At 65.4% G+C, this 13,707-nt stretch overlaps 6 protein-coding genes across 6 annotated transcripts; 3 read left to right on the forward strand and 3 right to left on the reverse strand.

The window, feature by feature from the left end:
* Positions 1 to 79: 79 nt before the first annotated feature.
* Q8F55_004181 (uncharacterized protein) lies at positions 80 to 1,450 on the reverse strand (the record flags this gene model as incomplete). Its single annotated transcript, XM_069352702.1, has 6 exons — positions 80 to 315; positions 350 to 416; positions 467 to 818; positions 854 to 1,091; positions 1,126 to 1,221; positions 1,285 to 1,450. 6 exons carry the CDS (start codon positions 1,448 to 1,450, stop codon positions 80 to 82), a joined length of 1,155 nt encoding a protein of 384 aa, XP_069210120.1.
* A 671-nt stretch (positions 1,451 to 2,121) lies between these two features.
* Positions 2,122 to 4,272, forward strand: Q8F55_004182 (uncharacterized protein; the record flags this gene model as incomplete). Its single annotated transcript, XM_069352703.1, has 1 exon — positions 2,122 to 4,272. The coding sequence occupies one exon, from the start codon at positions 2,122 to 2,124 to the stop codon at positions 4,270 to 4,272; it is 2,151 nt and encodes a 716-aa protein (XP_069210121.1).
* A 367-nt stretch (positions 4,273 to 4,639) lies between these two features.
* Q8F55_004183 (uncharacterized protein) lies at positions 4,640 to 5,828 on the forward strand (the record flags this gene model as incomplete). Its single annotated transcript, XM_069352704.1, has 3 exons — positions 4,640 to 4,810; positions 4,866 to 4,986; positions 5,026 to 5,828. 3 exons carry the CDS (start codon positions 4,640 to 4,642, stop codon positions 5,826 to 5,828), a joined length of 1,095 nt encoding a protein of 364 aa, XP_069210122.1.
* Positions 5,829 to 5,999: 171 nt separating this feature from the next.
* RAD18 (E3 ubiquitin-protein ligase rad18) lies at positions 6,000 to 7,588 on the reverse strand (the record flags this gene model as incomplete). Its single annotated transcript, XM_069352705.1, has 6 exons — positions 6,000 to 6,362; positions 6,397 to 6,644; positions 6,683 to 6,828; positions 6,862 to 6,983; positions 7,027 to 7,122; positions 7,535 to 7,588. 6 exons carry the CDS (start codon positions 7,586 to 7,588, stop codon positions 6,000 to 6,002), a joined length of 1,029 nt encoding a protein of 342 aa, XP_069210123.1.
* Positions 7,589 to 7,639: 51 nt separating this feature from the next.
* On the forward strand, positions 7,640 to 9,105 carry HSX11 (Ceramide glucosyltransferase; the record flags this gene model as incomplete). Its single annotated transcript, XM_069352706.1, has 4 exons — positions 7,640 to 7,658; positions 7,705 to 7,789; positions 7,823 to 8,079; positions 8,150 to 9,105. The coding sequence occupies 4 exons, from the start codon at positions 7,640 to 7,642 to the stop codon at positions 9,103 to 9,105; spliced, it is 1,317 nt and encodes a 438-aa protein (XP_069210124.1).
* Positions 9,106 to 9,227: 122 nt separating this feature from the next.
* On the reverse strand, positions 9,228 to 12,375 carry Q8F55_004186 (uncharacterized protein; the record flags this gene model as incomplete). The annotated part of the gene is made up of 2 exons (XM_069352707.1): positions 9,228 to 10,131; positions 10,166 to 12,375. 2 exons carry the CDS (start codon positions 12,373 to 12,375, stop codon positions 9,228 to 9,230), a joined length of 3,114 nt encoding a protein of 1,037 aa, XP_069210125.1.
* Between the last annotated feature and the right edge of the window lie 1,332 nt (positions 12,376 to 13,707).

The following is a 13,707-nucleotide window of genomic DNA, read 5'->3' on the forward strand; positions in this document are numbered from 1 at the left end:
CATACATAGACATTGTAGCTATAGCCGCGTGGTTACATTCTAATCAAGAGTTCTAGGGGAAGCAGGGGGAAACACCCCGCTACAGCACAATCTGGCGCACCTCGAGCGCGATGCGCTTTTTGTGGCCCACGTAGATGGCGTTGACCTCCTCGCGCTCAATGTACTTGCCGCCCGCGTGCAGCACGTGGGGTTCATCGGTGGCGTTAGCGGGCGCGACGAACGGGTCCTGGCGGTGCGAGTCGTCCTTGGGTACGGGAGTGAGCGAGTAGATGATCTCGAGGGCGGAGAGGACGCCGCCGTACGCGTATGAGATGCCTGCGGTGAGCTGAAGCCTTCATCCATAGCTCACCAGTGTCGATAATGATGACGGACGCGTTGCAGCGGTGCACAATCTTGTCAAAGTCTGGTGTGTGGCCCTGGAGAGAGTTAGCCATCACCAAGGTGATCTCCACCCGTAGTTACTCACGCCGATGACCCTCCGCACGCCAATCTTCTCCTGCAGCTCCTTGGCCCAGCCGCACACGATGCGGTCGTCCTCGACATCGGCGAGCCCGCGCCACCAGAGCGGGCCGCCGCCGTCGTACAGCTCGGCCTCCTCGCGTGTTGTGCCGGCCGGCAGGCCCGAGTAAGGGTTGGGCGGGTACGGCGGTGCGAGGGGAGGGGTGAGCGCACGCGTCAGGAGCGAGTGGCCGAGGCGGTTGATCGCGTCGGGATATGGCGTGAGGTTTGGGAACGAGGGGCGAAGCGAGCCGTGCTGGAACGAGTAGGTCGGCGCCGAGGCGAACGGCGAGATGGGGACGAGGGCCGAGATCGAGTAGCTGATGTCAGCTGTCGGTCGTGCGAACCAGCTCACTTTGCCAGCCAGTCCTTGCCGAGCCATCCGTCCTTTGACAGCTCGCGCTGGCGGTTCTCGGTCCCGCCCCAGTGCTTGATGTCGGCCTGGGTCACGTACCGCCAGTCGCCGATGGCGTTCATGACCTCGTGGTTGCCGAGGAGGTTGATCACGCGGCCGCCGGCGGCCTGGGCCTCCCCGCGGAGGCGGTACCAGAGGTCGTAGATCTCACGCGCAAACGTGCCGCGGTCGACGCAGTCTGCCGTCAGCTACAGCGCGTCGGGGGCACCCACCGCCCGTCTGCACGAAGATGTCGTTGCCGGCCGCCCAGCCGTCCGCCTTGTCGGTCAGGCCGGCCATGCGGAGGACGCGTTTCGCGTTGTCAATATCTGCCAGGGTCAGTTGGTCTCCAAGCACTCGTCTCCAAGCACGAGCTAGCTCGTCCAACTCACCTCCGTGCAGGTCGCCGACCGCGACGAGGCGCTGGCGGAATGCCTCGCCGCCGGGCGATGGCGCGCCGCCGTCCGACCCCGGCGGTGCATGGGGCCGCCAGAATGCCAAGACGAGCGCCGTGGCGATGACGGCCAGCACGAGGAAGAGACGCGTCGGCAGGGGCATGGTCGGACCGGACGCGAACGAGGGTTGTGTCCTATCAAAGACGTGCGAGGTGTGCGTGCATCCAAGGGATTTGAAGGAAATCCAGAAGTTTGTAAACTGATTAGAGTTTGAGGCCCTCGAGGGTAATGCGCATGCAGCCCATGCAATGGACGTCGTTGCCGTTGTTAATCTCGATGTTGGGTCGACCTGTCGAGATGTCGGTTGGCAACATGACGGCATGTTTGCGGGACTAGAGTGACGTTGATCGACCCAGAGTGTGAGGGCCAGTGGCTCGGCGTGGCTCGGCGTGGCTCTGCGTGGCCGGCGTGGGTGGCTTGGCTTTGGGTGTACGTATTCTTACACTATCCAACCTACCTTTTGCTTGCCCATCGCCCACCCACCCTCCCCTCCCCTCCCCTCCCCTCCGATGGCACTCGTCGTGTGCGACGCACAGGTGCATACCTAGCCTCGGCGTTCGCACCGCTGCGTAGCATCGCCGCTGCGGCGCCCTCCCGCGGCGGCTATGCGGGCGGTGTCTGACCGTTACAGTAACTAGGTACGACGCCGAGCAAGATGCGATGCTGGCGGGTTTTGCTCGCTGTCAAGGTTTCCTGCTGGTACTATTTCCTACAGAAACGCACAACTTATCCCCCCTCTCTCACTTTGTGTCTCCCCCATTGACACTTGCCATCATGTTCGACGACGCTGGCAGCCCCATGCCCCTGGGCAACATCAGCCCCTCGGACGTTCGCGACGGTTGTATCGGCGAAGGCCACGTCTTCTACACGCCCTTTGGACCGCGCCGTATGATCTACGCCGACTCAGGTGCCTCTGGGCAGGCTCTGAGTCCCGTCGAGAAAGTCGTCTTGGAGGATGTCAAGCCCATGTACGGCAACACACACACGGAAGCCTCGGGGACATCAGAGCAAACCACAAAGTTTCGCGAGGACGGTCGTGACTCTCTCAAGAAAGAATTCGAGGTACCAGAAGAAGGTTCGGTAATCTTTACCGGATCTGGTGCAACTGCCGCGATCAACAAGGTCGCCACCAGCCTTAACATTCGACGACTTCGCGAGAGGCGGGACAATAAAGGCGGCTCGACGGCTCAAAACCCCGAAGATGACGGTCCCGTTGTGTTTATTGGGCCTTACGAGCATCACTCGAACATCCTTCCATGGCGCGAGACCCTTGGTGCCAAAGTTGTCCGTATCGATCTGGACAAGAATGGCCATATCGACCTCGAGCATCTCGAAACCGAGTTGAAACTCTACAAGGGGAGGGAGCTCATCGGTTCCTTCTCGGCTGCCTCCAACGTCACTGGTGTCCTGACCGACACTGAGGCAATCACCACCATGCTTCACAAGCACCAAGCTTTGGCCCTTTTCGACTATGCGGCGGCAGGCGGTCACATCAAGATCACCATGGGCGAAAAGGACGCCATGTTCCTCTCCCCGCACAAGTTGCCCGGAGGTGTCGAGGCCTCTGGTATTCTCGTTGCCCGCAACCACTTGTTCGACAAGACTACCCCCGCTGTCGCTGGCGGAGGAACCGTCGAATTCGTCAACGATAAGATCCACCACTACACCAACGATATTACTCATCGCGAGGAGGGCGGTACCCCAGATATTGTTGGGGACATCCGCGCAGCCCTCGCGTTCCGTGTCAAGACTCAAGTTGGTTACGATGTAATCCGAAAGAGGGAGGATGCCTTCCTCCGACGTGCCCTCGCCGCCTGGGGTAGAGAGGGCTCGAACATCAACGTCCTTGGGAACCCCAAGTCCAAACGCCTGGCGATCGTTTCTTTCACCGTCCGCCACAATCCGAGGAATCAGAGGTATCAGCTCCGCCACAACCAGAAGTCTCTCCATCACAACTTTGTTGTCGCCCTCCTCAACGACCTCTACGGTATTCAAGCCCGCGGGGGCTGCTCCTGTGCTGGTCCATACGGTCACATCTTGTTGGGAGTCGACGAAAAGGAATCGCTGAGATTCTGTGAGGCTTGCAAGGAAGGCAACCTTGGCATCAAGCCTGGTTGGGTGCGCGTCACCTTCGACTACCACATGTCCGACGCAGTCTGCGACTACATCATCAACGCTGTCCAGGCAATCGCCCAGCATGGCTGGGCTCTGCTCCCCCTCTACACCTTTAACCCCGAGGCCGGCCTCTGGACTCACCGCGAGGGCCCAGCAAAGCCCGCTATGAGCTTCGACGAGCTTGCCCTGAAATGCCGCGCACTCTTCAGCAAGACTGGCGACCTTAAGTCTTCCGAGGTCGAGACGATGCCCGAATCGATCCTCCTGGAGCACGAGAAGGAAGCCGAGGCTGTGTTTGAGCGCAACATCAAGAACGCCGAGGCTCGCCGGACCCTCTTCTCAGAAAGGGACTCGCGCGTCTCAGATCGCTTCGATGCCCTCCGCTGGTTCCCCCTGCCGAGTGTGTGTCTTGACGGTGTTTGCCTGCCTGCGACGTCCGAGGGGGCTACAGCGACCAAGCGCAAGCGCTCAGTTAGCTCTAACGACCCGGCGACAGAATCTTCCAACATCATGCGAGTGGGCAGCAACATCGCAAACCCAAAGAGACGCCCGAATCCGCCCACCATCAAGCTGCGGTCCTCTCCAAGATTGTTTTCTGGCACACCCTCACCTCGGACTGCCAGCTCGCAGACCTTCAGCGACGGCGCCAGCACCTTGGTTGCCACACCTGGAGAAAAGCCCTCGTCTTCGCCGCTGGATGGCTACTTTCAACCTTGGGCTGGTGGTCAGCTAGTGCTCGTGGACAAGCAGAATCAGCCCCTCGGCGCCGGTGCTCTCGCAGAGCCCCCGCGACGCCGTCGCCGCCTCTGATAGCACTGCTACCCCGAGCGTCAGGTATGCCACTGCCCAGACCGCTTGTTACGAGTTTTCATGATACGCCCTGTGTTTTCACGACATCTATACAGATTTCCTCATGCATCCGTTCACGACCCGTTCCCGATCACGCCTCGTGCATACCGAATGCGGCGTGAGCCGGCGGCAGCGACTACCGAGTCGGAGATGGGCTGTTGCTCGGGCAAGTGGGCGGCGTGAAGGCCGGTTACGACTTACGGCACCTCCACCCGCGATAAAGTCGGAGTCTTTCTATCCGGCGACTTGTTGACGCTAGCGCCGGCGTGGGCACTACATAAGGCAGCGGGCACGACAACACGACGACACATCATCCCCCCCACGCACAATGAACCTCCTCCTCCTCCTAGCGGCCATCCCGCTCATCTGGCGCCTGGCGCTGCCCTTCATCCCGGAGGAGCACCTCGACCCGTACCGGTACTGGAACTCGACGGCGCTCAACACGCACAAGGGGGGCTTCAACGAGCCGACGCTGTGGCGCAACCTGGGGTACTGGGACGTGCGTGGGGCTCTGGGCTTTCCGTAGCCGAGCTGGCGCTGACGGACGCTCGCAGAAGCCCAACTCGTCGTTCACGCAGGCCAACGAGCGGCTCGCGCGCAAGCTCCTGCAGTTTGCCGACGCCAAGAAGGACGGCAACACGCTCGACGTGGCCCACGGCGCGGGCGACTCGCTGCGTACGTGCCCTTTGATCCAAGAGCGCCCTAACGCCCCAGTCATCCACCTCGAGTCCAACCCCGCCCAGCTGCACGCGCTCACGTCGCTCGAGGACGAGACGCTGCAGGCGCGCCGCAAGCTCTTCGAGCGCGCAATCATCCAGAAGCTCAACGGGTTCCCCTACACGACAGAGGTCAAGATGCACACCCTCCCGGCGACGTACAAGCCCGGCGTGCACAACGAGCACCCGCTGAACCCTATGCGCGGGTTTGTCGGCGGCGGCGAGGCGGCGGCAGCCGCCGACGAGGAGGAGGAGGAACCCGCCGCCGAGGACGACGCCCAGGCCACCTTCTCCGACGACGACGACGCCTCCGCCTCCGACTCCCAGCCGCCCGCCAACGACCCCCGCGCCCCCTTCGACCTCGTCTACGTCCTCGACTCGGTGTACCACTTCCCGCCCTCGGTCGAGGCCTTTGCCGCGCAGGTGCTCCCCGCGCTGAGGAAGGGCTCCGGCGTGCTGGCGTACACGGACGCGCTGCCCCCGCCCTCGTGGTCGAGCCTCCCCCTCAGCCTGGTGGGCGGCTTTGTCGCCCCGCTGCTCGCCGTGCCGCCCGCCAACCTGAGCCACCGGCCCAAAACGCTCGACGAGTACAAGGCGCTCCTTGAGCGCGTGGGCTACACCGACGTGCGCGTCGAGGACTGGAGCGAGCACGTGTGGCACGGCATCGCGGACAACCTGACCGCGCGCGGAGGGTGGTGGGGCGTCGCGGGGCGTGTGTTCGGCTTTGCAGACAAGACGGGCTGGAGGTACGTCGCGGTGCGTGCCGTGCGCCCGGCCCAGGCGGCGCCGAAGCAGGAGTGAGCCGGCAACGCGCCGAGGCACCGAGTGATGGACACTGCGACGGCGCAGTGTGGTCCGTGTGAGCCGTAATAGCTGCTGCACGCCGCCTGTATGATACAATGCAGAGAATGAAACAAACCGCGGCTGATGCTATGCTACTAATCGTGTGCTACGTCGTGTCCGACGCCACGCCTACTCCACCTCAATCGCGCTGTCCACCGCCAGGCCTGCACTCGGCGTGCCCGTACCACCCCCACCCCCGCCCGCCTTCGCCTTCCTGCGGTCGATGATCTGCTGGCGCAGGCGCTCAAACTCTGAGCGCTGCTCCTGCGCGTGCCTCCGCAGCCCCTCCTTGGTCTGCAGCGCACCGACCTCGTCGTCCTTGCCGCGCTCCTTGTCGCGCTTGCGCGAGCCCTCAATCTGCGCGAGCTGCGCCCGCAGCGCCGGCAGCGACGACGGGTGCGACGTGTCGAGGTTGGCATTGTACAGGACGATCCACTCCTGGAAGCGCGCCTCGAGCGTGGGCCGCTCGCCCGTCGTCGGCAGCCCGTGTTCCTGCGCGTCAGTGCGGCCACGACAACAGACGCACGGTCAGGAGCGCGCGCAGCTCGGCCGTCCCCGTCAGGCTGTAGTTTGGCTTGACGATGCGCCGCATGTCCGCGACCTTTGTCTTGCCGCCGCCGGCCGAGGCGAACACCTTGCGCCAGTCGGCCTTTTGGTTGCCGCTCGACGCCAAGGCCTTGGTCTTGCCCTTGGGCGGCGGGCACCCGCGCTCGACGTGCAGCGGGATGTCGCCGATGGCCATGACCGCCGCGCAGAGGGGACATGGCTGCTCGTCTGGGCGTGAGCTGGATTCGGAAGACGAGCAAGCTCACCCTTGTCCGTCAGCTCGTCGCCGCCGAGCACCTCGACGTCGCTGTCCGGGCTCGCCGTGCGGCGCGGCGACGCGCTGCGCTTGCGCTTGGCCGACGGGCCGGCCTCGACCCGCCGTCTCGGCTGCACGAGCTCGAGCAGCGACGGCCTGGGGTTAGCCCAGCCACCACCCTGCACCCACCTCGCGCCCTCCCACGCGTCCGTCATCTCCTCGAGCGCGCGGTTACGCCGAATGCTCCCCTCCTTGGCTGGCTCGCCGCATGTCGGGCACTTCTTCTGCGTGTCGAGGAACGCGCGGATGCACTGGGGGAGGTCAGGCGGGCCTTGGCTGCACATGCACACTCACTGCCGAGCAGAACGAGTGGCCGCACGCGATCGACACGGGGCCCTTGTACAGCTCCTTGCAGATGGCGCACACGACCGCGCGGTCGAGGCGCGCCAGCTGCGGGTGCGAGGGCGGGAAGGGGGGAGCTCGTCGTCTGCGGTCGCGAGGAGCGGGTGGTTGAGGTCCATCGGGCGTAGGAGAGGAGCGAGTAGGAGCGTGATGGAGAGTGTGCGCTGCGGCGCTGCGAATTGTTTTGAGGTGCACGCGCGTTGGTTGACTGGACTGGCTTGTGGACGCGCCGCGCCGCGCCGCGCCCTAATGCCATTAGGCGTATGCCATTACGGATGTATTTCATTTGGCCGCGTCAGGTTTGGTTTGTGCGGTCGCCGAGCCCGTCCGCCGTCGCCGCCGCCGCCGCCACGCCGCGCCACCTCCGCCGTCGGCCTCTTGCACTCGCCGGCGCCCTGTGCATTTGTCAGGAACGCCGAGCCGCACGGGCCTACGTAGGTAACCAAATAACACGACCCACGCCACAACGCGCCGACCGCTGACCGACTTTCCAACAAAAGTGCAACAACCCCATCGCGTCGCGTCCTTTCGGCATCGCCAACACCTCGACAGAGCGCAGCGCGTAATGCAAGACGAAGCACCGGGTGAGCTCGAGCCCCAGCCCCAGCCGCGGCGCTAACCCCGACGCAGGCCGCGTATCCCTCTACCTCGCCATCGCCGGGCTGGTGCTCTACGCCGTCGTCTGGGCGGTCGGGCTCAACGGCTGGCGCGTCGCGTGAGTGCGCCGCTCGGCTTCACTGACGCCCAGCAAGACGCGGTACGGGCGCGCGTGGGCGCCGAGCCGGCTCGCGGCGCTGCCCGCGGCCTCGGTGCCCGGCGTGACCGTCATCCGGCCGTGCTGCGGGCTCGACTCGAACCTGTACAACTCGCTCGAGACGGTCATGCGGCTCGCGTACCCGCGCTACGAGGTGATTTTTGCGTTCCAGGACGGCGGGGACGAGGCGATCGGGGTGGCGCGGCTGCTTATCAAGAACTACCCGGGCGTGGACGCGAAGATTGTCATCAGTGAGTCGGGCGGGGGGGCGATGGCGGGGGGGGGGGGCGACGGAGTGGGGGCGATACTGACCATGACAAGACCCCACGCAGGTCGGCGTCAACCCCAAGGTCAACAACCTGATGCAGCCGTTCGCCGAGGCGCAGTACGACCTCCTCTGGGTCATCGACTCGACCGTGGCCGTCACCGAGGGGACCCTCGAGCGCATGGTCGACGCATGGCTCGCCGGCGCCGGCGCCGGCGTCGACGTCGAAAGCGGCGGCGCCTACACCCCGCCCTCGCCCGGCGACGTCGGGCTCGTGCACCAGGTGCCCATTGCCGTGGTCTACAACCGCAGCTGGGGCAGCCTGATCGAGCAGGCCTTCCTCAACGGCAACCACGCAAAGATGTACCTGTCGATCAACGACGTCGCGGTCGACTCCTGCGTCGTCGGCAAGTCCAACATGTACTCGCGCGCCGCGGTCGCCGCGCTCCCGACCCCGAGCCCGACCCTCCGCTCGCAGCCGGACCCACCCCACGGCCTCGCAGGCTTCGGGCCCTTCATGGCCGAGGACAACATGATCGCCATGACGCTGTGGCGCGCCGGCCTAAAGCACGCAATGACGGGCGACGTCGCGCTCGACTTTATCGGCGCGCTCAGCGTGCGCGCGTACATCGACCGCCGCGCGCGCTGGATCCGCGTGCGCAAGGTCATGGTGCTCCCCGCGACGCTCGTCGAGCCCTTCACTGAGAGCCTGGTCGGCAGCGCGGTCGGCAGCTGGGCCCTGCACCGGCTCTTCGGCGCGCCCCAGCTGCTCGTGTTCGCCGCCAGCGTCCTCGCCTGGTTCCTCGTCGACAACTCGGTCCGCCGTAACCTGTCGACCAACGTGCGCCACATCGGCCCGCAGACGAGCACGGCGACGTTTGCCGCCGCGTGGGCGGCCCGCGAGCTCCTCGCCCTCCCCGTGTGGCTGTATGCCATGGCCGGCAGCACCGTCATGTGGCGCGGGCACAGGTATCGCATCCTCGCGAGCGGCGAGGCGCGGAGAGTAGACTAGGGGCCGGGGGCGAGGAGTCGCCGGCAGGCTCGACGGCGACAGCCACGCATCACACAGCATTTACACCCATGCATGGATCTATACTGCCTCCTGTACCAACTGACGGCCAAGATACGCCACGCCTAGCCACTGATCTCGCTCTCGTCCGCGCCGAGCAACCACCCGACGCCCTTGACGAGCGCGCGCTTGGCGCCCGCGCGCACGCCCTCGTCGCCGCTGTCGGCGTGCCGGTCGAACAGGGCCGCCGCGTCGCGCCCGCCGCCGCCGCCGCCGCTGCCGTGGCTCCCCCGGCTGTCCCATCGGCTCAGGTCGGACCGTGCGCTCGGGAGCGCCGGGCTGCCCGTGTAGTTTCTAAAGCTCGCGCCAATGTCGAGCGCCATGCGCGCCGCGCGCGCGGCCGTCCGGCTGCCGAGCACGCGCTCCTCTGCTGTCGGGGACGGGGCGGGCGCGCTCGCCGACGCGCGCCGCAGCAGCGCAGGCTGCGACGCGACCTGCGCCTCGACGCCCTTGTAGATCGGCAGGATGGACGCCACGTGCTCGGCGGGGCAGAGCGCCATCGCCTGCGCGAGCAGCGCCTGCCGGCCCACCACGTCGGCGTACTCGCCCTGCCGGCCGAGCTCGAAGCACGAGCGCCAGACGACGTCGCGCGTCTTCTGCGCCGCGCTGTCGTCGCCGTCTTGCCCGAGGTCCGGGGTCGCCAGCGCAACCATCTCGTCGACGCGCTCCGCGGCCAGCGCCCAGTCCTCGGACGCGACCGCCGCATCCGCCATCATGGCGAGGATCTCGGCGCGCGCAGAGTCGTCCCGGATCCCCAGCTTGTCGGCCAGCTCGAGAATGATGTGCGGGTGCCGGTACGCGTCGTCCGACGTCGACAGCACACGCCGGATCAGGTCGAGCTTGTTGGGCGTGTACCGGATCTCGGCGGGTGAAAGCGTCGACAGCGAGCGAAAGGTGCTGAGTCGCGACGTCGCCTGAATAAAGTCCTGCTCAGCACGGATGGCCGGCGACTCGGGCGCAACAGACAGGCTGGGGTGAGCGGGGTACCAGCACGCAAACTTACCACTCGTACGCCAGCTTCATGTCGCCAGTGTGGATGTTGCCAGTCTCGGCGCGCATGTACAGCTCCTTGGACGTCGTGAGCACCACGTCTTCGAGGGTCTGCGGCGTGAAGTAGCCCTCGGGCTGGAGCCGCTGGATAACCTTCTTCGCGACCGTAAAGTTGCCCGAGAGGAGCACGCTGCCGAGGAAGATGCGCATGAGCTCCTCGGGCGTGAGCGTTCCCAGCGCCCCGCGCAGCAGCGAGTCGTTGCCCCGCTGCAGCTTGAGCATGTCCTCCCACAGCGCGACCCAGCGACGGTCATCGCCGCCCGTCGTCGCCAGCCGCCGGCCCATCTTCTCGGCGAGCATGATCTGCTCGTCGTGGTCCCGCGCCGACTGCAGCAGAGTGCGCAGGTATACCCGCACATCCCATCTCGCGAGGATCTCGCCCGATTCCAGGTGGACGTCGAGAATGTCGAGCGCTCTCGACAGGGACGCGAACGGCAGGGGCGAGAAGAAGATGAAGAGCTCCTTTGGCGAGTGCGGCCCGGCGTTGGAGACAGTCGGGCGGATGAACGACGCGATCGAGTCGAGCGTCGTCGCCGTCGCCTCTCTGTCCGACTCGGGGTCGCTCCCCGACACGTCCCACACCGGCAGGCACTCGAAAATCGCCGACATGGTAGACCACGAGTCGCGCTGGTCGCTGCCATACAGGCACGCGAGGGCGAGCCGCGCCACCATCTGGTCGTCCTTGACGAGACGCTGCGGCGCGCGCAGGGTCGCCTTGGACGCCTCAAAGCACGGCAGGGCGAGGTGCAGCGGCAGCTCAAGGATGGTCTCGTGGAGCGTGCGGTCCACCAGTCCGGGGTCGGGCGTGCCGGAACGCTCAGCGCGCGACTCGAGCACGTAGAGGTATGGCAGGACGAGCCGGCGGATGTCACCGACGATCGACTCGGGCGTGGACGCAGCGAGGTACGCCTTGACGAGTGCCTTCTCGTCCGCCTCGCGCCATGTCACGAGCGACCACTGCTCCAGCTGCCCCGGGCTCAGGTTGGTGTCGTAGATCAGCCGCGAGAGGAGCGACAGGTCCTCGCCGATCGCGTCGAGGCCCGGCACGCCGAGCGACGCCCCGTGCTGCACCCACGCAAGCTGGCCGTCGAGGAGGCCAAGCCCGTCGAGCTCAAACACCCGGTCCGTGTACCAGTCTGACAGGGCGTCGCCGGAGAGGCGCGTGGCCTCGGGGGCAGGCAGCAGCTCGGCGGGCGATGAGGTCAGAGCCGAGATGCCGTACTCGCGCGTGAGGTAGTCGAGGAAGAGTGCAGGCTCGGGGGCCTTCTTCCTCGGCCACGGCTGCTCCGTGCCGTCGTCTGCCGCGCCGGGCAGCAGCGCGAGCAGGTTGTCCTCCGCGGGCGACACCCATGCCGGGACAGCCTCGACAATCGACAGGCGGTACCGCCAGAGGTCTTGCGCGTGCCGCTCGCACACAACGCGCAAGGCCGATACGCTCGCCGACGCGGCGAGCGACAGCGCCGAGAGCGCGAGCGGCTGCAGGATAAAGCTCGGGACGTCTATTGGCGGCTCTGGCGTCTCGGGCTCCGGCGTGGCCACCTCATCGACCTTGATCTCGTCGTCTGATTCCTCTTCCGCCCAGGGATCGTCCAGAATCGGCGGCTCGTCGTCCTCATCCTCGTCGTTGTCCGCCCACGGGTCGTCGAGGCTGATGTCCGTGTCCTCTGTGCGCTTGCTCGCCTGGCTCGTCCCGCTCGGCTCTTTCCGCCGCCGCGGGGGCGCGAACACATCGTACGTGTCCAGCCGGCGCCGCGCATCCTGCAGGATCGCAAGGCAGCGGGCCACGAGCAGCCGGATGGCGTCGGTCCCCAGCGCGGCGTGCAGCTGCGCACGGACGTCGTCGCGCGACCACCCCTCCCAGCCGTCCCCTCCCTTCTGGACGGTTTCAAGGCGCGAGCGCACGTCGTCCTCGAGGAGCAATGCCTCCTCCTGGCCCGCCTCGAGCCCGAGCTCGACTATGCGCCGTAATGTCGACTGGTCGAGTATTTTCCCGCCGAGCACAAGGTTGGCGCAGGTGACGAGCCGGGTCGACGTGCCGAGGCTGTCGAGGGAAGCTGTGATGAGGCCTAATGAGAGCTTTTGGGCCGGTGTGGCGAGCAGGTCGTCGGGCCCGAGGATGTGCGCCGACGAGGACGACGCCACTGGGTCGTGTGGCGACTCCATCGTGCGCAGTGTATGTGTGTAGCGTGTGGTGGGTAGTTGTGCAGCTCCAAACTCGACCGTCGTCGGCTTGGCCGGTTGGACAATGTTGGACGCTCCGTCGATGTCATCGGCCAAGTGCAGCGAAGTGATCTGGCACACACGTGGCGGGCGTAATTCATCCCCTCAGTTAGCGCCACGTGGCTTTCAAGCCCTGAAATGAGGCTTGACGCGCGTCTTTGCTCTCCCACGGTAGTCGTAGCAGTAGCACTTCCTTGTGGATTAGGATCTTGGGAGGATTGTGAATTGCCAGTGCAAGCAAGAGTGACGCACAATGCTGCCCTGCGTGTCGCTCCCCCTTGGACCTGGCCTGGTCTACATTCTCACACGACTGGGTGATGCAAGAGCACAATGGAGCAGCCGAGCAGCACTGCACTGTATGGCATCGAGGCGACGTTGTCCGCGAGTTTGTTGGCCCCGAGGGACATGCCGTCAGGGGGATGTTTTGATCCGGAGCGATCAGGCACGCGCGTGAAATCCAAGTCTGTTGGCTGCTTTGAATGGGCGGCGCTCGCTCGCTGGCTGGCGGCAACGCGTCGACCACCCCTTCTCCCCCTCCCGTTATACCGAGCCAGCTGGCCCGCTCAGGTCCCGGGATGCATGTATGCACACTGGCACCGATGATACAAACGGTAATATGCGCCTCGCGACGCCGCGAAAAGGAGGCGTAGATGTGATGCACGGTGGGCGGGTGCGTGCTGCTTGCTACTCGTCGTCGTGGGGAGCCAGGGTGTCGAGCTATGGGACCCCCTCCGGGCAATGGGACAAGACGCCGTTACACCCCTCTCCGAGTGCCGAGTGTGAATCCTGCATCGTGGGAGACGGCGTTTCATTGCCCGTCCAGCACGAGTGCGGGGGTGACGCTCACTCGAAGGCCACCATGCCACCAACAAGGTTGTCATGTGCTTTGGCGAGGACTGGCATGCTGGCATAGCGGGGGTCATGGTATGGACCTCGCGACCGGCACGACGAACACGCGCTGGGATAAACACCGCGTCGTCGTCGTGTGGAGCGAGCGAGCTGCGGCCGCGCCTACGACGACAAAACTATAAGGCAAAGCACATCGACTTGGTCTGGAATAACGAGTAACGCCCAAATACGCGGACCAAGCCACCTGACAAGTGACTGCTTGGCCGCCGCTGCATTGTTGACACTAGCGTGCGCAGTGGTCGACCCGCGCCCGTGACGCCTCATGGACCCGCCCGTTGGACCATGGAAGGCTTGGTGTTGGTGTCGGTTGTCTGGCAACTCTAATACCGAGGCGTGTATGAAACGCGACTGTAGGTGGGTGGGGTG

This window comes from Vanrija albida (assembly GCF_041260175.1).
Source record: "Vanrija albida strain AlHP1 chromosome Unknown contig_3, whole genome shotgun sequence".
Taxonomy (NCBI): domain Eukaryota; kingdom Fungi; phylum Basidiomycota; class Tremellomycetes; order Trichosporonales; family Trichosporonaceae; genus Vanrija; species Vanrija albida.